Source organism: Perognathus longimembris, chromosome 2, assembly GCF_023159225.1.
Source record: "Perognathus longimembris pacificus isolate PPM17 chromosome 2, ASM2315922v1, whole genome shotgun sequence".
NCBI lineage: Eukaryota > Metazoa > Chordata > Mammalia > Rodentia > Heteromyidae > Perognathus > Perognathus longimembris.
Window position 1 is genome coordinate 139,803,042 of NC_063162.1, and position 25,120 is coordinate 139,828,161.

General features: G+C 42.4%; 1 protein-coding gene across 3 annotated transcripts; it reads left to right on the forward strand.

Moving 5' to 3' along the window:
* Nucleotides 1-1,185: 1,185 nt before the first annotated feature.
* Bpgm (bisphosphoglycerate mutase) lies at nt 1,186-23,513 on the forward strand. 3 transcript variants are annotated; one of them, XM_048340255.1, is made up of 3 exons: nt 1,186-1,305; nt 11,464-12,125; nt 22,544-23,513. In XM_048340255.1, exons 2-3 carry the CDS (start codon nt 11,525-11,527, stop codon nt 22,720-22,722), a joined length of 780 nt encoding a protein of 259 aa, XP_048196212.1. In that variant the 5' UTR covers nt 1,186-1,305; nt 11,464-11,524; the 3' UTR covers nt 22,723-23,513. The 3 variants fall into 3 exon arrangements, with proteins under 3 accessions (XP_048196212.1, XP_048196213.1, XP_048196214.1); XM_048340256.1 differs by lacking the exon at nt 1,186-1,305 and adding an exon at nt 10,112-10,208; XM_048340257.1 differs by lacking the exon at nt 1,186-1,305 and adding an exon at nt 10,695-10,789.
* The last annotated feature ends 1,607 nt before the right edge of the window (nt 23,514-25,120 follow it).

Consider the following 25,120-nt stretch of genomic DNA (forward strand, 5'->3'; position numbering starts at 1 on the left):
TCTTCTGCTAGGGTCAAATGGAAGAACAGATAAGATTTGGAAGTTGCCTCTTCAAGCTGTTCAAGCTGGAATTCTAGCTAATCTTATCCAAGCCAAAATCCAACCATCACTACATAGCGTCTATCACCTCCTGGGGTGCATACTCAGGAGGAATCTAGACTAAGCTACAATTACGTCTCAGTGAGATCACTTCTGCGTATTACAGAAGTGAAATGTGTGGCAAGATTATCCTTTCAAGTACGTCTAATTGTTTTGAGAATCATCCACCTACTGGTCTTGTTACAATGATGAAAGCAGAATAATTCAGAGGACACTACGCACTGGATACCGAGGCTTCTAGAAATTTTTTTTTTTAAAAAAGAGAATTTCCCACGTGGGCAGGGAAACATATATTTCCTTATCTTTCTCTCCTGCCCTTCCTCCCCTGCCCCGCTGACCCCCCCCCCCCCATTCTGACACCTATGCTTCAAATCCTTGTGTGGTAGTTCAAACCTTCTAGAAGTTTCCAGGGCCTGGTGCCAAGCTTTGGCTAGCATTTCCATAGCTTTTTCTTGTAAATAACTGTGGTCTCTAGGTTGACAGATTTCTCTCTATCTGCTCACCCTCTGTTCTGGAAGCATCTCTTCTCCATTCAAAACACAGGCAGGGCACGGCTGGGGCCTTGCGAAAGTAAGAGTGAGCAGCCACAGGCCTTCGCTCCCATCCCTTGTGGCAAAGAAGCTGTCTCCGGTGAGGATTCATTTTAATCCGAAAACTCCCCCTGAGTAAAAAGAAATCACCTCCTCTCTCCCCCGGCCCTCCGCGGACGGGACTTCTTATGGCAGGTGTTTCCCTGTGACGTCAGCCGCTTTCTAGAGCCGCAAACCCTTCCGCCGCTCTCGGGGCCAGAGGTTTTTCCAGTCGCCCAGGAGACACTCCAGGGGCGGGGTTCGTGCCTCCACTTCCTCAGTCCTAAGCCCGCCCACCGGCGATGAACTCATCTTCTTATTGGTCCAGGTATGTGCTCGTCTTCTCAGCAGGCTAATCAAGGCCTTGCTTCTTACCCTCCGGTGGGATTTGGGAACCGGAAAGGACCTTGGCCGGTCCCGCGGAGGTAGGGCGGAGCCATGCGTGAGTGACGGCGCGATTTTCCAATAAGCAGCGCCGTCGCCTTGGCCCTCCCGCCTCCTCCCTTGGCTTCGGGGCTAGAAAAGTGCGTGGATGCCGGCAGCAGCAATGAGTCCTTGGAGACGCCGGCGGGTCGGCGTCGCCGAGGAGCGGCTGTCGCTGCTGCTCCTGCTGCTGCTGCTGGCGGCTTCTTTGCAGGTGAGTGGGTTTGTGGTGGAACCATGCTGTTCGGGTGGTTTCCATTCCTGAACGACGTGGTGTCAAATTTTTAGGGCGCGGAGGCCCGCCTGAGTGGTCCGTGGGGATCCGGTGCCCGGTCCACACCCCCACCCCCTTCAAGACGACCCCCTGGTGAGACAACCCCCCCCCACCCCCAGTCTGTCTCCAGTGTCCTGGGGGGCAGGAGGAGCCTGCCTGGGTGGTTGGGTCTTCGGCCAGGATGCATTGGAAGTTGGAGGGATGGCGAGCTTTACCCTGCTGGACGCCCGGCTATGGTGTGGCCGAGCCCCCTCGCAGACCCTGGGAGGAAGCCAGGCTTGGCACTGTACGCAGGACAAATGCAGACCCGGCCCCTGGAGGGTGGATCGATGCATAATCACGATAATTAGGACGAGGGTGGTGATACCTCGTTGGAAAGGAAAGGAGAGGAGGTGAATGTGTTCGGGAACCGGATTGCAGGTTCACAAGCCCTACAGATTTAAATTAAAAAAAAAAAAAAAGTGTCATTCTTAGGGATTAGAGGGATGAGGGTTGTAGTACCCCAAAAGAGATGCATCCTTTCTAGTTGAGTTCATAGACCTTGAATGATGATTGGTTATTTGCCAATTTCACTTCAAAAAAAAATGCTGGAGAACTTTTATATCTTATGAATGGCCCCATGAATGTTAATTGAATGTGGAGCCCTATGGATGGAAAAATAAAATCGAATGTTACACTTTATCACTAGATATGAAGGGCTTTTTTTTCTACAATAAATGAAAAACTAAGGTCAATGTGTCTTTTATTTAAAAACTCACTGAAGCCAGGTATCAGGTGTGGTACACCTTGAAATCCTAGCTACTCAGGAATCTGAGAAAGCTGGAAGTAGAAGTGTGGTTCAAGTGGTTAGAGCATCACCCTTGAGTGATGAAGCTAAGGGACAGTGTATAGGCCTCATGTTCAAGCCTCAATATGAGCACCAAAGCATAAAGCCTCCTCTGGAGTCCAGGATTTGTATTATTTTGTATTCCTGTAGTACCTCACACACCATAGATGTACCACTTAGATGCTGCTGGAGTTTAGAGAATTGCAATTTCAACAAGTAGCTTGGATGAAGGAGTAGTCAGTGAGAGCTCAAGACACTTTGGTTTTGGTCTTGAAGCTGTTACTATTTTTTGTGTGATTGTAAACCATTTCATCTCTCAACTTTCACATCTTTTAAAAATGCAGAAGTTGCTTTAGATTGTTTCTGAGGTGCCTGCTCATATTAAAGTTTGTTTAAAAAAATGAAGATGGTCAGCTAATTTCCGTCACAAGTGCGTGAGCCAAGTCTCCTTGCAGTAAATTCTGTACCATATCTGAAGTTTCCAGCTTCAAAGACATATTCTTTTGGGCCCTTATTTAAACCAAACCAAGCCAGTCATTGTAGACAATTTGGAAAGTATGGAACTACAGGGTGGAAGAAATTGTGATCTTTGATCCCCTCAGAGGCAAGCACTGGTAGTGTTTGGGTAGAACATGTAGTCTCTCTTCCCCGTCTGTGGTTGAAATTAAGAAGGGTATTTCTATAAGTGATGATGGATACAACTAAATTCGTCTATGCACTCATCTTGGTGTATCTGCAGCCTAGAAAACGGAGGATGCAGAAATGTTTGAACTGAATGATTTCTTGAACGTCCTTAAAATGAAACTTGGTATGAGGTGGTGTTTGTATGAAGACACAAGACAAAAAGTATTAGTGACCAAAACCCCTTCCTTTTAAGTTAGGCTACAAATGGGAGGGGGGGGGGGGAGAATGTACTTTATAGACTACTAAGTCAAAAGTTTTAGTGTGCTTCTAGAACTGTGTTTGTTCATTGTCTTCTTCTACCACCATTGTATTTTATTCTTATTTCTGCTAGTAAACTTCTCTCTAATCCCTTTTCTCATTTTACTTTATTCTTCAGTTTTTATTTTATTCATAACATCAATCTGGTAAGGTCACTTTCATACATTGGGGGGGGGGGTTAGTATGGAGGTTAGAACTCAGGGCCTTGTGCTTACTAGGTAGGTGCTCTACCACTGACCATATTTCTACCCTATCTCTAATTTTTTATTAGACGGCTTCATTGTAATTTATTTAATATTCCTAACAGTCTTTTGAGAACTATGGTTTCTTCTCATCTAGGATATGGAATCTGAAGCCCAAGGAATGTTAACAGTTTTTTTCACCTGCTTACTGTAAGCACAACTGTGTGAAGATACTTAATGCATCAAATTTCATTTTCCTTGAGAACTGTTTTAATTTATCAGAGATATTGTTCATATTCCTTTCTCTGTCCTTAGATATAGCTGATTTTTTAAAAATAATTACTTATTTATTGTCAAAGTGATGTACAGAGGGGTTACAGTTTCATAGTAAGGCCATGGGTACATTTCTTGTACTATTTGTTACCTCCTCCCTCATTTCCCCCCTCCCCCTTTCCCTCTCCCCCCATGAGCTGTTCAGTTGGTTTACACCAAATGGTTTTACAAATATTGGTTTTGGAGTCGTTTGTCTTTTTATCCGTTGTCTCTCAATTTTGATATTCCCTTTCACTTCCCTAATTCTAATACCAGTATATACAGTATTCAGGGTACTCAAATGAGATACAGTGATAGCACGGGGACAACTACAGGAAGGGGCTACAAGAGGATCATCAACAAGAGAAGCTATGGTTTCACATGGCATGTTGAAAGTAATTACAACAGTGATATAACACTCGTTTCCATAACATGGAGTTAATTTCACTTAGCATCATCTTATATGTTCATATGCTAGCCTGATCTTTTAAAAGTTAGATTTTGGCTGGGTGCCAGTGGTTCATGCCTGTAATCCTAGCTACTCTGAAGGCTGAGATCTGAGGATTGTGGTTCAAAGCCAGCTTGGGCAGGAAAGTCCATGAAACTCTTATCTCCAATTAACCACCAGATAACTGGAAATGGTGCTATGGCTCAAAGTGGTAGAGAGCTAACCTTGAGTGGAAAAGCTCAGGACAAGGCCCAGGCCTTGAGTTCAAGCCTCATGAATGGAAAAAAAAAGTGGATCTGATCATATAAAATAGTCAAAATGAACAATCAAAATGAACTTCAGGAAATGGAAACAAGAGTTTTTTTTTTTGTTGTTGTTAAATAAAATAGTGAGCCAGGTGCCAATAGCTCACTCCTACAAATCCTACCTCCTCAGGAGGTTGAGATCTGAGGATCACGGTTCAAACCCTCTTGAGCAGAAAGTCTGTGACACTCTTATTACAATAAACTACTCAGAAAAAAAACAGAAGTGGGGCTGTGGCTCAAGTGGTGGAGTGCTAGCCTTGAGTGATAAAGCTCAAGGACAGTGCCCAGGCTCTGAGTTTAAGCACCACAACTGACCAAAAAAAAAAAAAAGTTAGATTCCTATTGCAGAGAATGTTAGAAATTGCTCCAAACTGTGTAGTGAGGATTTGGATCAAAGGAAACAGCTACTTGTTCTGGAGTGACAATTGAATATTTAATATTTAAGTGTAAGCTGTGGATCAAAGTGATTCTGGTTCTGTGCCCCTGAGTTTATATTACTTGACACCATGGTTTTGATTGCTCTGATTTTGGAATGTAAGAACACCTTATTTTAGGCTGGACTTTACAATTTGCCTGTCTTTTATGAGTTGTGATTATAGAATTTTTTTATTATAGAATCTTAAGACACTAATTTGCAAACACTTGAGGAAGGAAGGAAGCAAAGTCCTAGGAATTTTCATCTGGAAGGCAGGATCTGGGCCTCAGCTCTGGTGGGATATGAGACATCATTTGTTTAAATAAGAGGCAGGTGAAGGAAGCGGAAGCCATGTGTGATGCTACACATGTTGAAAGCTCTTAGAGATTCGGAAAATCTTGCTGTCAACTTCATTCCTTCATTATCACCTCTGTTCTTGCCTTGCCAGATGAATGCCAGTCAGGACGCATGACTTCAACTTCTCGGTGGCACTCATGGAAAAGAAACGTTTTTGCATTATAATTAATTTAGGTGGAACTTCTATGCGGGAATATAACAAAAGGTCTTTGAAAGTCCTCTGAATCACCTATGTATTCCTGGGTTGCCAAGGCAATTGAATAGCACCACTACTTCTGTGCAGGTGCATGTTCACCTGTAGTGAGAAGCACCTGATACAATGTATGGGGCTGTCTCAGAGCGGGGAAGTATGTGTGAATGAGGGTAGCTAACAGGGCAATCGCTTTTCCCCCATGGTTCTGTCTTAAATCCTTTCCTATGCAATGCAGGGAAACAAAACTTTTGTTATTTAGACTGCTGTCAATGTGCTCATGCTGTCTTCTGTGAGGACTCTAAACAATTATGAATGGGATTCTGTTACTCATAGTTCTTTCAGTTCTGATCAAAGCTAACATCTGGTGATTTGGTAATGTTGGGAGTATCCTATAAATGGATATTTAATTAAGGTCACATGCTAATGCGCGTATGCGATCCAGCTAGGCAGTGATCTGCCTGCCTAATAAGACATACATCCATCCTGTTTTTGTAGTCTATAAACTGCGAATGGTTTTTACATTTTGACTTGTTGAAAATAATCCAATAGTAATAATATTTCATGTGCATGGAAACTTTATGAGATTCTAATTTCACTGTCTATACATAAAGTTTTGCAATTACATTTATTTGTTTGTACATCACTGACAGCTGCTTTCAGCTACAGTGACAGAATGATACAATTATGCATAATTACAATAGATAATAACAAATCCTTAAAAATGCACTATTTGGCCTTAAAGAAAATATTGCTGAGATAATCATATCTTTCACATTTATCTCTTTCATCTTGTTAAGATGGGGACCAGAATTGTTATAAAACTTCACTAGTATTCATACCCCTCATTCCATGTCTTTCTGGAAGTGCTACTTGATCCTCCTAAAATCCATGCTGTTAAACCTTTAATAATGTCTCAATATATAGAGAATATATATAAATATGAAACAATTGTATATGTATTTTTTCTTTGGCACAAAGCCTTTTTTAAAGTCACTGTTCAGCTTTATCTATTTGAGCTAATCTCCTCCTACTTCCTGGTTATACCTTATACTTAGAGTGACCATATAATTTTCCAAACAAAACACAAGTGTGAAAGGAGGCCTAGTAATAATTATGTTGGGGAAGGAAACAGGCCTAAAAGCAGTCCTGTTTTAAACAAATCAGTATATATAGTCACCCTTGCTTAGACCTCTTTCCAGTTTGAATGGGCTTTTTATTCTTTATATGCACCTGTTCCTCATTGTTCCCTTAGGCCAGAATACTTTTTTTCTAAATCTCTAACATAGCTTTCCAAATCCAGTTTAAGTAGAGCCATGTCCATGAAGTCTTCCTCAGAGACCCTCTCCCTTCCTGCCTCCTTTATGAAGGAAACACTTTTCAAATTGTGAACTTTCATCTTTAGGAGCACACGCGCACACACACAATTTCTTGACAAAAGAATTGACTGTATTAGATTGAAGAAACAGTATGTGGAGATTTCAATGTGTGAACCATTCATCTGAATGTAACTGAAGCATTGAGAAAAGTTAAGACTTGGAAGAACAGAGCTTTTTAGGTTCCAGTGTGTCAGTGTAGCTGAATGGTTTGAGCCATAAGTACGTAGTTTTGGGGGCAAAGCCTGCAGAGACTGAATTCCAGCGTAACCATTTACAACCTGTCTTATGTTGGGCAAATTAACTTCTCAGTAATCATAGAACCTTCTCCATGGAATGACAGTTGAGGCTGCAAACAGTCCCGGGAACATGGTAAGGACTCTTAATGTTAGCTGTTGTGATTAACTTCACCATTGCCATCATAGTACCATTACAAGTGGGCAAGAAAGCACTGAGATCCCAAACCAGGATGTAAGAGCTGGAGGAAATGCAGTACCAGCATTTTAATAATGAATGAGTTTCCACTGATGGGTGCAGTCACCTTGGAGGGGGGTCATAGCAGTGTGGGGGTCCTGGGAGAAGATGGTATTCCTTTAGTAAGAAGTGACTTGCACACAGTCTTTTGAAAAATCACTTCCAATAGAGTTGACAAGGTACTTGTTAGAGGTGTCAGGGGACTTGGAGAGTCATGTCTAGAATGAAGAGAAGACAGTGGGAGACAGAAAGGAGAAGGTGAGGGAGAATCCTACAAGAGATATTTTTGTTGAGTACACTTTTTCTTTAAGCCAGCACATACTTTAAAATAATCCAATAACATGTGGCCCCCTTTAAGGGTATGTAGCAAATTATTGATTAAAAGTAGTTCTTGGGGCTGGGGATATGGCCTAGTGGCAAGAGTGCCTGCCTCGGATACACGAGGCCCTAGGTTCGATTCCCCAGCACCACATATACAGAAAACGGCCAGAAGCGGCGCTGTGGCTCAAGTGGCAGAGTGCTAGCCTTGAGCGGGAAGAAGCCAGGGACAGTGCTCAGGCCCTGAGTCCAAGGCCCAGGACTGGCAAAAAAAAAAAAAAAAAAAAAAAAAGTAGTTCTTAACTGTCAATAGGTCTTGCTGAAGGATTAAAGAAGGATCTTTAGAAACAACTGCAGGGTTGACTTGACCAAAAACAAAACAAACTTGAGGTTTTTTTTTCCCCAAAATGGCTTTTCATGTGGGGGGTGAGAGGTATGTATATTTTAGATCCATTTTCAGAAGTTGGGGTGATCACTACTTGGCCTGACTTGGTGCCTTTGGATTTATATCTTAAGAAATGGCAGCCTTTTTTTGAAGGATAATTTGTGACTGGAGATGATTCTGTGAAGTGAAACCAAGGGAGCCTAGATCCCCATGCCAGGACTAAAATCAGGAGTTGGAGGCAGAAGACTTGGATGAGAGGCCCAGTTTGCTCCTTAGTGGCCATTTGGATTTTCCTTTTGTTGTTTGGTCATTTGTTAATGGGCCTTGAACTCAGGATCTCACATTCTCACTGAGCCTTTTTTGCTCAAATGGTAGAGTGCTACATGGTAGCACTCTACCATTTGAGCCACACCTCTACATCTGGCTTTATGCTGGATGGTTGAATCTGTCTGCCTATGGCTGACTTTGAGCCTGGATCCTCAGATCTCAACCTCCTGAGTAGCTGGGATTACCAATGTAAACCACCAGCATCAAGGTTGGCCTTTTTAATTTTTTTTAAAGTCAGTCAATTTCTGTAGAGATCATGGCCATCTGTAAATTTACTAACCTTACAGTATAAAAGTACATGGTACAAAACTGTAGTGTATCATTATTCTTGGCTTCTGCTTTGCCCTTGTCCTTGCTGTCTTTTCAACCATGCCAACTGTTTTTACTTTCATGGTTCGCCTCAGTAGCACAGTGAAATCTAGTAATTTTTCCTCTGAATCCTGTCAGCATACCTGCTGAGTGCCTTGTACATGTGAGGTGACACACTTTAGTTCTAGAGAGCCAATAAGACCTTCCTTGACAGCACACACGGAGTGCTACAAGACAGTTTCAGGCAGTCCTGACCTATGTGTGGGGGGTGGGTGGGGGTGAGAAGGGGACAGAGGGCTCTCTCAAAGCCATGGCCCTTAGGCCAGGAGTATCAGCAGCACCTGTATCTTGTCAGGTGGGGCCCATCACTGGTCTCACTGATTCTCTTGGGGATTTTGATGCATACTAACCTTTGGGAACTGCAGCCCTAAAGCTAAATAATGTTCCCAGTGATCTAACTCTAAAGCCGCATTGTCTTCACCAATAGCTACTGAGCAGTTGAAAGTGGCAGGTGAGATGTGCTTTAAGTGTAGAATACACATCAAAGAGTATGAGAAAAGGAGTGTAAAATACATCCTCAATAATTGTATGTGGATCGTATGTTGGAAGGATAGTATCTTTGATCTATAAAATTAAATGAAATATATTATTAATATTATTTTACCCATTTCCTCCTTCCCCTCCCCCCCGCCCCCGTAGTACTAAGGTTTTTGAACTCAGTGCTTCAACACTTTCTAGGCCAGTACTCATTCCTCCAGCCCTACATTTTTTGTTGGAGATGGACTTTCAAGAGCTTTTCTGCTCAGACCCCAAACTATGATTCTCTGGATCCCAGTGATTATAGGCATCAGCCACTTGATGTTCAGCTTCCTTTCCATTTCTGATGTGTCTTTTAGTAGGATTAAAAATACATATGTAACTTACATTATATTTTAATTAGACACAGCTGATCTGCAGGATGAACAAAGATTTCCTAAAGCAGGGAGAGAATGAAGTGGTAAGAAGGTAATAAGTGACTGGAAGTTCCTCAGGGCATATTTTATAAATAAATTTTTAGCAACTGAGATCATCATTTGTGTGTTAAAATATTTAGCCAAGGTTGGTAGTAAACACTTAGGAGACTGAGGTTGTAAGATCACAAGTTGGCGACCAGCCTGAACTATATAGTGAGATCCTGTTTCCAAAAACAAAGCAAGAAACAAATAAAAACGATTCTTCAAATTTACAGGTTCTCTCTGGTCTGACTCTTAACTTGTTTACTCTCCATCCCCCATAAACCCCTACACCCATCTCTGGGAAGCCATTTTTCTGGTGTGTCCCAGGTGGGGGGGCGGAGCCTCATTATTCTCATGGTCACTCTGCTCCTAGCACAGGCAGGCAGTCCCTGGCCAAGCTTTCATTCTCTTCTGTCCATTCTGAGGCTGAGACATTGTGTTTCCCTCCCAGGTGGAGATACCTCCACCGGAGTCCTGAACCCTGACCCCCCACTCTTCTGATCACCTGTGTTTTTTGTTTCGTGTGCACCAACGTTCAAACCTAATGCTTGACAAGAAAGGGGTATTGTGATTCTATTATAGCCTCTCAGCTACGTGCAATTCACTTCATTCTGCTTTCTCCTCTATCCCTGAAACCTTATAAGAGAGAAGATTCCTCCCTTCCGAGGAATTTGTTAAAGAAATGAGTAGAAACTAGATATAGATTCCAGCAAGCTTGGTCACGGATGGTTGTGTCATTATTGTAAGTGAATCACAGTTAAAGTGGGACAGAAAACCCCTTGTGAATGGAAGTTGCCAAGAATGGCAGAAGAGACTCTGATGCTCATATAATCTTTCTTCCCAATGTAGAAAAACACTGGGGCAGAGGAGGAGGGCACGGGGGAATGTCGCCCTGGCTGTGTCTGTCCTGGTAGACTTCCTTTGGTCCTTTGCATGGAGGGTGAAGGCAGGCTGACACAGCCTGACAACGATCCTTAAGCCAGCAGCTGACGCAAAGAGAACCCAAAATCATTTTAGTGCTGCCTACCCCACTTTACTAGATTTTTCTGCAAAGATGTAGCTGGTGTGTTTAGTGTTTGCCCAGTTGGGGAAGAGGAGGTGGGGCCTCCTTATCAGTGGGGCTCCTTTTACCCCGGCAGACCTGCTCCCCTAATCTGTTCAGACAGGCAGAGTCTCTCTGCTGCTTGCACTTGATACCTTGTTTTCCATCCGGATTTATTCCTTCCCACTGCTGTATCTTGAGGCAGGTAGACGACTCTTTGGGTGAGTACCACTTTTGCTGTTAATATCACCTTCAGTCACTTTTGATTCATCCTCAAATGTTGAGCCAATGTGTTTACATACTAAGATTTGCTTGTATGTGGTATGGCCTGGAACACTGAAGAGCTGGTTGCGACCAGTCATTGATGCATAGGAGATAAATGCAATGGCTCACTGAGTTAACACATTGACAACTTCTGTAGTAGGAAGGTAAGGCTGGTTGGTACACAGTTCTTTTTCCACCATGGGAAAAAAAAAGCCAGAAGGGTGCTGTCAGTCTAGAGTCAGCTGCTGGGAGCTGGGAGTTCCCTGCTCATTCATTTAGACATCTACAAGTCCTTTTATTAAGTCCTATCTACTGTAAGTATAAACTGCCTTTTATCTGGCGGAAATGTAGCATGCCATTAGAATGAAGTGTTCTGTTATTTTACGTCATACAATTAGCATACCATCCAGCCATCAGAAAATGTAAGTCAGCTGGGTTGTCTGTAATTAACTTCCTGGAAAATGTGCCTCTCAGTACCACAGCACAGGCACCCCAGATTTCTGACCTCAGAATTGTTCAAAGGCATTTCAGTTTGTTTTAGAAATTGGCTGTTGTAAAATTATGCCCCCATTCCTGAGCCATCGTTCGAATGTATAAAATAACTTGTGCTTTTTGTTTCTCTTCTTCCCAGATGTATTGCTGGTCTTGAACATTATTCCATTTGAAAGCACCAGGGAGGGTCAATCACCAGGATGTCCAAGCATAAACTTATTATGTTGAGACATGGGGAGGGTGCTTGGAATAAGGAGAACCGATTTTGCAGCTGGGTAGATCAGAAACTAAACAGTGAAGGACTGGAGGAAGCTCGGAACTGTGGGAAGCAACTCAAGGCACTGAACTTTGAGTTTGATCTTGTGTTCACATCTATCCTGAATCGATCCATCCACACAGCCTGGCTGATCCTGGAAGAGCTGGGGCAGGAATGGGTTCCTGTGGAAAGCTCCTGGCGTCTGAACGAGCGTCATTATGGAGCCTTGATTGGGCTCAATAGGGAGAAAATGGCATTGAATCACGGTGAAGAGCAAGTGAGGCTCTGGAGAAGAAGCTACAATGTGACTCCACCTCCCATTGAGGAATCCCATCCCTACTACCATGAAATCTACAGTGACCGGCGGTACAAAGTCTGCGATGTACCCTTGGAGCAACTGCCACGATCTGAAAGCTTGAAGGATGTTCTGGAGAGACTCCTTCCCTATTGGAATGAAAGGATTGCTCCAGAAGTGCTGAAAGGCAAAACCGTTCTGATATCTGCTCATGGGAACAGCAGTAGAGCCCTCTTGAAACATCTGGAAGGTATGTCCCTACTTAGAGGTTGCTAAGTTATATGGAGAGTTAGCTTTAGTCATTTACATAAGAGAATTCCCTTCTCTATCCATTGGTCTCTTCAGATTTAAGAGCTATTCTGTAAATCGAAAGTCACATGCCTTTGGCATTCATGGTACATATACAAAACAAGTTTTCAGATGTAAGTCACTGGCAGAGCTCAGTATGATGTGGAATTTGGGTCTCCCCCCTCAGCTTTTGAATCCGGTCTGGGGTGCAGCCTGAGAATTTGCATTTCTTAAGCATTTCCAGGCGCTTCTGCTGCTCCAGCAGCATCTACAGCTTAGGGTTGGTGGTGGAGGGAGATGGCAGATGGACGCTCAGGGAAAATTGGTGAGAAAAGCTGCAAGATGCAGTTAGATATCATTCCATATGTGAATGCTGTCGGTGTGATGAAGTCCCCCCATCAACCACTCTACCTAGGACAACTTGGTGCCTTTCTGGCCTGTAGTACCCCCTGGTGGTGCCACTAGGATGAGACCCGGGTTCTTTGATGTTGCTCTGATTCCTCTTTTGATTCACTCCTGAGGCCTCATGTGCTAGAGATGATTTATTCTGCATGAAATTGCCTGAGATGGAGTTTAGAATCACTTCATAAATTACTTAGCATCTCTTGTCTTACAGGGTCTCTAAACTTGTCTCCATTAATCAAGTTGCTCTCTTATACAGTATCCATTGAAAAAATAGTGCATGCTGTTTCTTCTATGTCATCTCTGATAGTTTAGTGATATTTCAGCCTTTTAAAAATGTATTAGATGTGCAGATGTATTTACTCACCAAAATGGGAGCAACCAGTATTATAATGTCTGTCTTGCATACCAGACCTTCTAATTCCCAACCTTAAAGAAAGCATTTCACTGACTTTAGATGCTAACTTTTCAAGTCTCAAAAAAAAAAAAAAAAGACTGAAGCTGGAAGAGGAGCTGTGGCTCAAGTGGTAGAGCAAAAAAGCTCAGGGACAGAGCCCATACTCTTAAGTTTAAGCCCTAGGACCGGAACAAAAAAAAAGGAAAGAAAGAAAAAGGAAAGGTTTGAATCTCCTTTACTGAGTGGAAAAAATAAAGGATTTTCTTACAAGGAGGACTACCTTCCAATTTCTCTCTCTCTCTCTCTCTCTCTCTCTCTCTCTCTCTCTCTCTCTCTCTCTCTGTGTGTGTGTGTGTGTGTTCAAAACCTATCACAAAATTAACCACATTAATTGCCAATTTACATTTACTGCAGTCATATGATCACCTGCTCCATTTTCTGGTTCATACCTGTTAGCTTATTAGATAGCATTGCCTTTTCTCTTCAGAAGTACCACAGCTACAGTATTAACTTTCATAAATATTTCTGAAATGGACATAAGCATAGAAACTAATGTCAGAGCTCAGATAGGCTGCTGAGGTTGACTTCAACCCTATCAGATGACTTATTTATATAATATCCATAAATTGTATGCAATTTGAGATTGCTTTACTTTTATTTTTTGTTTTTATGTTTTTTTTATGAGACAGTCTCATTTATGTAACCCAAGCTATCCTAGAACTTGTAATCTTGCTACCCAGAGAAATTATAGCAATGAATAACCATGCCCACACAGATTGCTTTACTTTTAACCTGATAATTCTTAATATATTCAGAAGAAATAAGACAAACATGCCATGAATTTTCTTACTATATAGTAAGAAAGTTCCTTTTTTTTTTTTTTTTTTTGCCAGTCCTAGGGCTTGGGACTCAGGGTCTGAGCACTGTCCCTATCATTTTGCTCAAGGCTAGCACTCTACCTCTGGAACCACAGAAGTCACTTCTGGCCTTTTCTGTTTATGTGGTGCTGAGGAATCGAACCCAGGGCTTTGTGCATGCTAGGCAAGCACTCTACCCCATGCCACCTTCCCAGCAAGAAAGTTCCTTCTTAAGGGTCTGCATAACAGATTTGGGGGAGCATAAATAATTACCTACACCATCTCAGTAAGTACGGGTTCACGTCGGATCTGCCTCTACTGGCTCTGACACACTTCCCACAGCACACCATGAACACTTTGCACGCACACTGTGGATCTAAGAGCATCCTGCTCCCTAGTGTTCCCAACAGGTTGGTGTTGCTCTCTCTGGTTGGCATAGTCACTTCCTGTTTGCTTCCTCTGGTCCATACTGAAGGAAACGCTAGGTACTAAGCTGAGCACTGGAGATATATACTCTACACCTTGCCAGAGGAAATGGATTGTTTAGTCTGGGCTCAAGCAAAAGAATTAGGCAGTTTCAAGTTTGGAATCAGAACGGCAGCAAGACACTCAGGAAAGGCAGACGTGCTCTTGGGACACAGCCAGGCAAAGAACTCTGGAGATGAAATTAGAGAATCGGGAGGAAAGGTCAGCTGGGACTAGCTCATGGGGACCAGGGCCTGACAAGCATGTCACCTTTGGCATTTAGTGTGATATTTTCAGAAGCAGTAAGTTCAGGCTTTTCTCTTGTGAGCAGATATTTGCCTAATGGTATGTCTTAAGTTTTCAAAAAGTATACCAAATCTATAGACACCTATATTTCTCAACATTAAGACAAGTATAAAATTAAATGGATGAGTGTATTCTATCTGCCTTATTCTAATTTAGAATTAGGCTTTTTGTCATCGCATTAAAACAGTCAAGTAACCTATTTTTAACGGCTCCCATCCTGTCTTTAAGTTGTACATATGTAACATTCAAATGTTAAAGAATTTAAGTATGGGCCAGTTGCAGTGGCTCACACCTGTAATTCCAGTTGTTCAGGAAGCCAAGATTGGAGTATCAGGGTCAGGCCAGGCACAAAAGTTAGCAAGACCCCACCTCACCCAATGAAAAATCCTGTCTCCTCCCTCAGGAGAATCTATGGGACCACAGTTCTAGGCAAAAACATGAGATTTCTGAATTTGAAAAGTAACCAGAGCAAGCAAAGGGAAGGTCTTGGTGGTTGATCATCTATGATACTGAGAATCTCTTTCAACTCTTACACAACAAATGGCGGTCAGTTGAAATCTCCTTATGCCTGACTGGACTGGCAGGGAGTGGGGAATGCTGGTAGCAGCCCACAGTTGAATCCACTGGAGCGGTTTCTGTTTTTCTGATCCAAAGTGTGTGCATTACAGGATTGGGTTTCCTTTTTTCTAGTCACAAATCTTTGTCTCTCCCTAAATATTTCCTCCTGTTTCCCGAAGTTCAGAGATTTTTTTTTTCAAGCAAACTGTTTAGAGAAAACCAAAGAACACAGAGCAGACATTTTATCTGACTTGTTTGCTTATTAGCACTAGATAGAAAAAAGTTTTTGTTCTAGGCTAAGACCTTTCAGCTCCCTCTTTTTCTCTTGTTAAATTCATGTAGAACAGTCTTTAATCTTGGAAACTTTTGACTTCCTTTGAATCTTTGAAGCCTTTTTTTTTCTGTGAAATGTCCAATAGTACTATTTCTCTGGCAAAGACCTAAGAGTGCTTCCACTTGTAGATTTTATATTTTGGAATTCTTAAGTTACCTTTATTTCTTATAGCCTTTTAATTACATGTAGTAAGTACATTATCAGCACATGCCTGTAATTCTAGCTATTCAGGATGCCTAGACACGGAGGATCACTGCCAACCCAGGCGTAGAACTCTGTGAGACACTATCTCTAATGAACAAAATGCTAGACTGGAGGCGTGGCTCAAGTGGTAGAGCACAGTCTATGAGCAAGAATGCCAAGTGACAGCACCAGCTCTGGTATCAGCGCACGCGCACGCACACACACACACACATACGTCTATTCAAATAATAAATACAATTAGAATGTATTTTCTGGACCCTAGCTGCTTGGAGTTAAACTTTAAGCATTTGCAATGGTAAAGCACTTTAAAAAGAGCCTAGGTGGTATAGGAATGGATGTAACACTTCCTGTCCTCCAGGAAGTAGTCATCCTGGCAGCAGACACCACACTTACTCAAGCGCCTCTAGCAGAAAAGAGGGCGTGGGGACTTTGCTTTGGAGGGTTGGGGGAAGTTGCTTGTAAGTACAGATTTGACTTAAAGTGAAGTTGTTTGAATTTCTTCCCGTTTTTGTCATTGAGTTACCCTTTTGGTTTCTCCACAGACTTGGATTGCTTTTTTTCTGAAGTTTTGGTATGTGTGTATGTGTATGCGCGTCTGCTGGTCCTGGTCCTGGGGCTTGAATCAGGGGCTGGGTGCTGTCCCTAAGCTTTTTTGCTCGTGACTACAGCTTTTCCACTTGGGCCACAGCTCCACTTCTGACTGCGTGTGTGTGTGTGTGTGTGTGTGTGTGTGTGTGTGTGTGTGTGTGTGTGATTGGAGATAAGGGTCTGACTCCTAGATAATTTACCTACATGGAGACTCAAAAATTAAGACAAGTCAGATGAGAAACACATGCCTGTAATCCAAGCACTCAAGAGAATGGCATTATTTTCCTTAAAAGGAAGATAATGGGTAGTGGAAGAAGAGAAAGAGACCTCCATGGAGAAAACAGATACAGGATGAGAACTGGCTCTCTGAAGACCATTTTTAGACTGTATTAAAAAATCTGAGCCAGTTAACAGACAAGATGTGATACCTGGGCACTCATTTTACTTTCACATGAAGTTCTTAGTGAATGAGTTTTTAATAAAACATACATTAATACCACTCTAAGTGTGTTTGGTTTAATACAGTATAGATGCATTGTTTCAGCCTTAGGAGCCATGTTTATTTAACTCTCTTAGGATGAAGAATATTGCTTATGCCAAAATTTAGTAAAGAGTAATGGCTTCCCTGTGGTTTTCCCTCATTTGCTGTTTCAAAATTTTAGTTGCTTAAGTTTCATTGACTGATTAGTAATTGATTATTAACACATTTAAATATTGGTGATTAATCTGTTTAAATGGCTTGAGTAGTCATTAAAGTAGAATGTTATTTATGCATTGGGAACACTTCTTTTTTAGTTCTTCTTTGTAGATAAAGTATAGTTTGGGTAGCCTCAGTTTAGCGGACTCACACCCAACTGTGGTTACCTAAGCCATGGATGTGAACTTGAGGTGTTGTTAGAGGGCCCGTTGGATCTGCTTAGATCTGAGGCCATGGTCAAACATGCGGGTCCCGTGTGGGCCCTAGGCCCTTGCCAAACACTTAGAACTTAGTTTCTAAGGCCCATGTGATCCCAGTATGTTATCTGTTTCCGGGGGTTTGAACCACGGGCATTTCTGTTCTTTCCAGGGCTGGGAACACGAGATGCTGATATCTAGTCTCTACATGCCTTATCTTTCACAAGGGAAAAGCAAAGTATAAACATTCTTCTCTCCCATTTTGTGGAGGTGGAAATGAGTCTTGTGCTATGGGAGTGAAGAAAAAAATTAAGCAAGCCTAGGATTTATCCAAAAAAGAAATGTACTCTTTTAGCTGACATATGTAATTGTAACCCTTCTATATATACAGTAAAAAAACCAAAAAACCAAAAAAACAAAAAATCAAAAAAAGCAAGCCTGGGTCCATTTTTACCACCTTAATGGTCTTGTGACTCAAGCAGGCTTATTTGACCTTTCTGGATTGGCTTAGTATTTTTAATGTATTGGTGCATAATTCATGTTCCGGTACAGGGGTGCTAGCCTGTAGTCACAGCACTAATGAGGATGAGGCAGGAGGATTTCAGTTGAACTTGAGCTTAACTCTAGGCCAGCCTGACTACATAGTGAAACTGTGCTCCCCCGCCCCAACACAAACACCAAATCAGCACTGAAGTGTGTAATTCAGCGCATTCAGTAGATAGTTGTTGTATATACTAGTTATGGACTGTCATCCACATAGTTCTGGTTTATAGACCCCCGCAGGCACCAGCGTCTGCAAATGCTCACATCCCTTACATAAAAAGACAATATTTGCTTAGACCTTGCGCACATCCTGTCCTATCCTTGAAACGTCCTCTACATTTAGTAGTACTACCTAGTGCTATGTAAACACTCCCCACACTGCATTCTGTAGGGCTGAGTGACGAGAAAGTACATCTGTGCTTATTTGATATAATGTACTTCTCCCCCTCCCGAAATAGTTTCCATCCATACATGATTGACTCCATGGGTGAGGAACAAGTAGAGAGGGCTGACTGCATTCAGAGCAGTAAATCCATGATCACAGCCAAGTTTAAAATCTTTTAAGAGGGAGGGGCGAGGTGAGCTTGGTCAGAAGTGTTTTCAAGGTTCATCCATGTTGTAGCTTATATCGGGACTTCATGCCCTTTTATTTCCAAATAGAGACACAGCATATATTCTTTGGATGATAAGACACCAGGTTGTTTTCACTTTGGATTATTGTGCAGAATGATGTTCTTGAAGATTCGTGTACAATTTTTTTTTGTTTTTGTTTTTTGCCAGTCATGGGGCTTGAACTCAGGGCCTGGGCACTGTCTCTGAGACTCTTTGTGCCCAAGGCTAGCATTTTACCACTTAAGCCACAGCACCACTTCTGGCTTTTCCTGAGTAGTTTAGTGGAGAAAAGAGTCTCATGAACTTTTCTGCCCAGGCTGGCTTCAAACTGTAATTCTCATATCTCAGCCTCCTGAGTAGCTTGGATTCCAGGAGTCAGCCCCTGGTGCACAAGACTACCTTAACGGTCATGTGACTCAAGCAGGCTTGCTTTAGTATTTTTAATGTAGGGGTGCCAACCTGTGCCAACCTATACTGAGTAGATATCAGCATCTAGTGCACAGCTTGTGCACAGCTTTTGAGGTGGATATACATTTTGTTTCTTTTGGGGACAGGCCAAGGAGTGGAATTGCTGGATCATATGGTAGCTGTGTTTAACCGTCAGAAATTTCTAGGTTTTATTCCAAACAGACTGCAGCTTTATTCACCCACAATATTACAATGTATTCTAGTTTCTTGGCTATAATTTGTGTATAATTTGACTTTTATTGTAGCCATTCTCATGGGTAAAAGGAGAGAGTATTTCATTGTGGTTTGGGTTTGCATTTCCCTGAAAGCTTTTCTGGTGCTTGTTCACTGTTCATTCGTCTTTGGAGAAACATTTCTTCACATCTTGTGCCATTCATCCCTTTATTTTTGATGCACAGTACTTGTTTATATGTTTTAGAAGTAAGTCCTTAAACAGATATATGATTTAAAAAAAAGAGAACTGAAAGCAATACTTCTTCCTTTCCAGTCTGGGTGCCTTTCATGTTATTTTTCTCACCTACCCTTGCCTAGAACTTCCCATACAATATTGAAGAGAAGGGCAGTGTTGATCACAGTAGAGCCCTTTCTCCTAGAACATGTCCTAAGATTTATTAGTTAGTACAGAATCGCTAAATGGTGAATCCAAAATGTTCATGTGAATTTTTACTTTCTACTTTTCCTGGTAGACTTTTTTTTTTTTTTTTTTTTGGCCAGTCCTAGGGCTTGAACTCAGGGCCTGACCACTGTCCCTGGCTTCTTTTTGCTCAAGGCTAGCACTCTACCACTTGCTTTTTCTATATATGTGGTGCTGAAGAATCAAACCCAGGGCTTCCTGTATGTGAGGCATGCACTCTTGCCACTAGGCCATATTCCCAGCCCTTTCTGGTAGACTTTAGTGAGGCGTGATCCTTTTTCTTAGTTATCTCCTAACAAATTAATTTCTACAGTAAACATTTAGATTGAAGGAATTTCTAAAAATCCAGTGAGCAACACATGTACAACCTCTGGGAACTAAGAACATGGATCTTGCAGAATAGTTAAGTCTTCTATGTCCCCATGGCTCCAGGCTTCTGAGCTACCTCTGCTTTTCTCAGTCAGTACTTCACTGCTGCTCTCTGCATAACAGCCAAGTTATGGTAATAGCCCAGGTGCCCTACAGTGGATGAGTGGATCAAGAAAATGTGGTACAGTGGAATTTTACTCATCTATTAGAAAGAAGAATACAACATTTGCTGGGAAATGGATGAACCTAGAAAAACTGTGTTAATTGAAATAAGTCAGACTCAGACAAAACAGCACACAATTACTCTCGTGTGTGGAAGCTAGATCTAAAATGCAAACATACATGCTAACATACATAGGGTTTGTACATACACACACAAACTAACAGGTGGTATGCTTAGGGGAGGAGTCCAAAGGTGTGATTCCTCTGAACAGCTAATGAACTGTTTAACACAACGAATACTAGGAAGCAGAAACATGTTTTTTGGGGAGTCACAGAACTGAGCAAATGCAGTCATTGTATTCAGTGTATCATATGTATAGATGAACTATGTAATTTGAGTACAGGGACAGGAAAATGAGGGAGAATGACGGGAAGGGGTGACACTGATCAAGATGCATTATACTCATAACTTGGCATATGGAATTGTAATCTCTGTACAGCCACTTAATAATTTTTTTTAAAAAAGAATAAGATAAAGGAAGTTGGTGCTGGAAGAGACAATTTCCAAAGGGAGGAATGATCATGGGAGGGAAAAGCCTGCCTAAGTTCACCACCAGCAATCTCCGGGCTTCCTCTGGATTTGGGGAGTGCCCTCTGCTGGATTCTAAAGCCTCCATGGTCCCCTGGTCCCCTGGTCGTAAACTTCATGCTGCTGAATCCCCGCCCCACCACCGGCTCCAAGGGAGGCACAGGGCAGCTGCCCCGGGGTGGGGGTGGGGGTGGGGGGGCTTTTCTGACCTGACTGAGCCAGAGGTCTCAGAATCCGGAGCAGTCACTGTAGTCCCTGCTCACCAGGTGTGGTGAGGTCTCACGGTGTCTGTTCTTGCCAGTGTGAGCGTGTGGTGGTGATCCCAGGGCCTGGTATCATCTCACTAAGGCTTGCTGTCTGGCGGCAGGGGCTTGGCAGGGCGAAGCAGCGCCTTAGCAGCCCTCCCTGTAAATCTCCTGCTTAGAAGGGAAAGAAGAAACTGCCACACGCATTTCACGTGTTCTCATTTAAGCCATTTTCGTGTATCCCACAGCTGGTGGAGATGCTGAGTGTGGCAGAGATTGAAGGCTCAGAGAGATTACATGCCCAAAATAATAGAGGCGTGTAAGAGACGTGGGCCCAGACACGAAATCCTTACTGCCATTCAGCACAGGAAAAATCCACAGCAGTAACTCCGTGGGTCTTAGCCAATACTCATGACCAGTAACAATTCAAATGACAAAGTACATGGATCATTAACTGTAATTCTGACGCAGTCAAGTAAAGGCAGACCCTTGGACTCGCTTCAGAATTTTCTGTACTTAGAGTCCATTAATATAGAGCAGAAACCAGGGTTGTACTTTAGAAGTTTAAGTAATTAGGTTTATATATTTTTAAAAAGCAGATAATTGGAGTGCTTTTGTTAATCCACAACTCTATCTTCTCTCTCCCTCTCTTCCTCTCTGTCTCCTTTTCCTCCTGCTCTCTGTCTCTCCTTTCCATCCCTCTTCTCATACCTCACTTTTTACTATTCTGAACTCTGAGAAATGCTTGAGAAGCAGTTCCATTACACAGAAGCCAGAGGCTCTGTGTGATCCTTGTCATGCTGGCAACGATGGTCAAATGAACAAGTGAATACATATAAAATGCTTAGCAATATGCCTGGCGTGTTCTGAGGATGTTAGCAGTTTATCTCTCAAGTAATAATGTTGGTGGCTCACACCTGTAGTCCTAGCTGAGATCTGAGGATTGGGGTTTGAAGTCAGTCCAAGCAGGAAAGTTTGAGACTCTAACAAAAAGTAGCTACCAAAAAGCTAGAAATGACACTGTGGCTCAAAGTGGTAGAGCACTAGCCTTGAGCACAAAAACTCAGGGACAGGGCCCTGGCCCAGGGTACACGCATGCACACACACACACACACACACACACACACACACACACGCAGTAATAATAAAAATCTTACTACCACCCCCACTAGAATAACTCTTAGCTCCTCTGGTTGAAGAAAAAAATTACCTTTATCTCACACACATTTAAGAATTAAGGGCCTGTCCCTTACACCTCCCCTCCTTCCCGAGCAGTTGGGGTGTTGAGACAATCGAGTGGGGCCTGGAGCTGCCCAGTCCTTCCCACCTCCCGCAGGCTGCACATCTGGAACCTAGGGTAGAATCCTGCTGGACCAGGCTAGCCAGGTTGCTCCAAGCTCAGTGCTGGGGCACTAGTCACTTTCAAGTCAAATAAGCTCGATTCAGAGATTAACAAAAAGTCCTCATTTTAAGAGCAGAATAGAGAAGATAATTTTTATTCCTTTCAGATTTAGAAAGGAAATAGCCTAGAATTGATTACCCAGAAGGCGTATACTGTTGATGTGAATCTCTGTCTAACCATGCCCTCCCTCCCTCCCTCCTTCCTTCCTTCCCCTCTTCCAATTTCTATATCCTAAAATTGTACCTGTTGCAGTTGGAACCTTACACAGCACCTGACATAGTCTTAGAAACAAGGTTAAAATAGGAGTCTAAGTCAACAATTAAACAAATCCTTCCTCTCCTGACCCCACAGGTATCTCGGACGAAGACATCATCAAAATCACTCTTCCCACTGGAGTCCCAATTCTGTTGGAGCTGGATGAGAACCTGCATGCTGTTGGGCCTCACCAGTTCCTGGGTGACCAAGAAGCCATCCAGGCTGCCATTAAGAAAGTGGAGGATCAAGGAAAAGTGAAAAAAGCCCCACAATAAAGTCCTTTGCAGTTCTGGCGAGGGACAGACGCCAAAGGAGTGGCATGCAATGTGTTCTGGGTGCTGATATATATTGATATATATATATATTTTTTTCTCTTTCTCTTTCCTGATCATCTGCATCTTCCCTGGGCTAGGTCATGCGGTACTGTTGGTGCAGGTAGCAAGGTAACTTAACTAGGCCCAGAAAGGCCTCTAGGATGCCTAAGTGCTTATGCCATAAGCCTTAGGAGTTAGCTTTCCTCATCAAATCAAGTAACCAGTAGGGTTTAATCAAGGTTGTTTTGTTAGTGTCTGAGATGGGAAAGTAAGAAGTAGAGATGGTTTAAGGTATTCAGTAGTTTAATAAATCATCACTGAGTAATTGACAGGCACTCTTCCAAAAAAATCACTTTTTAATAATTAAGACTTTCTGAAATGTTAAGTATTTCTAGGTAATGCACTATGCATTAATATTTATTTCTGATCTTTTCCTCTCAGAAAAGGGATGCTTTGCCCGTCAAATGGGACAGCCCCAGATGGGTCCCTTCAGGAAGGCCAGCCTCCCACCTGAAGAGCAGCGGCAAGGCCCGGTAGCCTCTGTTAGTGCAGAGTTATCTTTGGTTTGACATTCAGTAGAATTCCTCTTTGGCCCTTAGAGTAAAAAGAATATAGACAGCTATGGGTGTTTATGTTTGCTTTCTGTTTTGTTTTTGGTGGGCTGTTTTTTTTTTTTTTTACTTTGATCTTTGGGTACTTACAGTTGATTGCAAATAAAATTCTGTAACAAAAAAAATGACATTACCAAGATATCTGAATGTGTGTGATGATACATTTTTTAGGTAGACCTCTGAATTTGTCTTTGATTTTTGTCTTCTTGTCATATTTGCCCTGATTTCAACACCCAGACACTTACCTAGGTGTCCACTCTAAGAGACAATGTGCTGGGCCAGAAGTAATGCACACTTCCAGAACCTCTGGAATCTTCAGTCCTTCCTCAGTTGGGGATGAGTTTTGCTGATACTTTCTGATATGATTTGCCTTTAACTGTTCTTCATCTTGGCTGATAGAAATATGAACAGCAGAGACACTTATGAAATCTTCATATCCAATGTTAATAACTCCATCACGTCAGCCTTAGGACCACCTGGTGAAGCTGTTGTCTTTTACCTGGTTAACAGATGATCTAGGATTTCAGTTGCAGGAATCTGGAAATTGTCTGACTTGTGTCTTTATTGTGGCATCCTTCTGAAGCTGGCGCAGAAATTAGCCTTTTCTTTTGAGGTAAAGGAAGTTGACCAATAAATTTGGTTCTTTGAGAGAAAAGCCAATCTAGGTTTACCCTGGGATCAGCTAGACAAAGTCACCTCTACTCAGGCTGAAATGTCTGTGTCATGGTGGGTCCAGTGTGGTGAGATAAGAGAAAAAGCCAGGGCAGCAGCAATACCTGCTTCTAGAGATCTAACTTCAATATCTTCACCGGATACTGTAGTCCAAGACAATGAATGTTTGTTGCCAAAAAACAGCATTTGTGCTCCAGGAAAATGGAAATTCCTACATTATTTAGTACTGATTGGGACACTGCAGTTACAAAGCATCCTTGGTTAGAATTCATTGTGTCTAATGTATTTTTTTTCCTAGATAAGAGCATAGAAAGATGGTGGATGTGATTTACCTCCCAGCTCGCTCAGATGGTGGTTCTTTTGTTTTTCAGAAAACCTGCTGGTATTTCTCATCATAGACTATGAACGCTTAAGACTTAGGTCCCATTGTGCACATTCCTATCCGTGGTTATTTGTGCTGTAGACTGAGAATCCTTTACGTCCTCTACACCTGTGTGGAGAAGACTTGTGGTTACAGGAGGGAACTCGTGGCAGGGGAAAGGGACATATGAGTGTGGTAGAACAAATCTGTGCTGAACTACACTCGGCTAGCCTGCTGGCTGAAAGGAAAAATCCTGGTCATGTTGCCAATTCTGGTAAAAATAGGTCAGAGGTCAGGAACGCTTCCCTCTTCCATACACAGGCACAGGGGCACACTACTGTGTAGCTGTAGACTTCTATTTTCTTAAGTCCTTTCTGGTTTTGACACAGTGAGGGAAACATTTACTAGACAGAATATTGATTTCTACAGTGTGAGTTTTTAAAATTCATTTTCACTCTTTAACAAGTGGCGTGTAAGAGCCTCCAAAGGTCAGCTTTTCTCAACCCGGAAAGGCTCCCTTCATCCTTAGAAACATGCATACATTGTCTCAACAGGGCAGACACTGGTCCTGTTTCCACTTTGTCTTTTGCATAATTGGGTTTTGCAAATTTGGGGCTCAGTTTTATACTCCTCCTTGCCCTGCACACAGCAGATCTGGCCCCTGTGGTAGGTGCCACGTGGTACTGTAATCCAGGAGCTTTCATGTTGGACTAAC

What these genes read in the sequence shown, in the direction of transcription:
- Bpgm (XM_048340255.1), top strand. Translation starts at nt 11,525, where the DNA reads ATGTCCAAGCATAAACTTATTATGTTGAGACATGGGGAGGGTGCTTGG. An exon ending in CCTCTTGAAACATCTGGAAG is followed by an intron (nt 12,126 to 22,543) that starts GTATGTCCCTAC and finishes CTGACCCCACAG; the next exon opens with GTATCTCGGACGAAGACATC.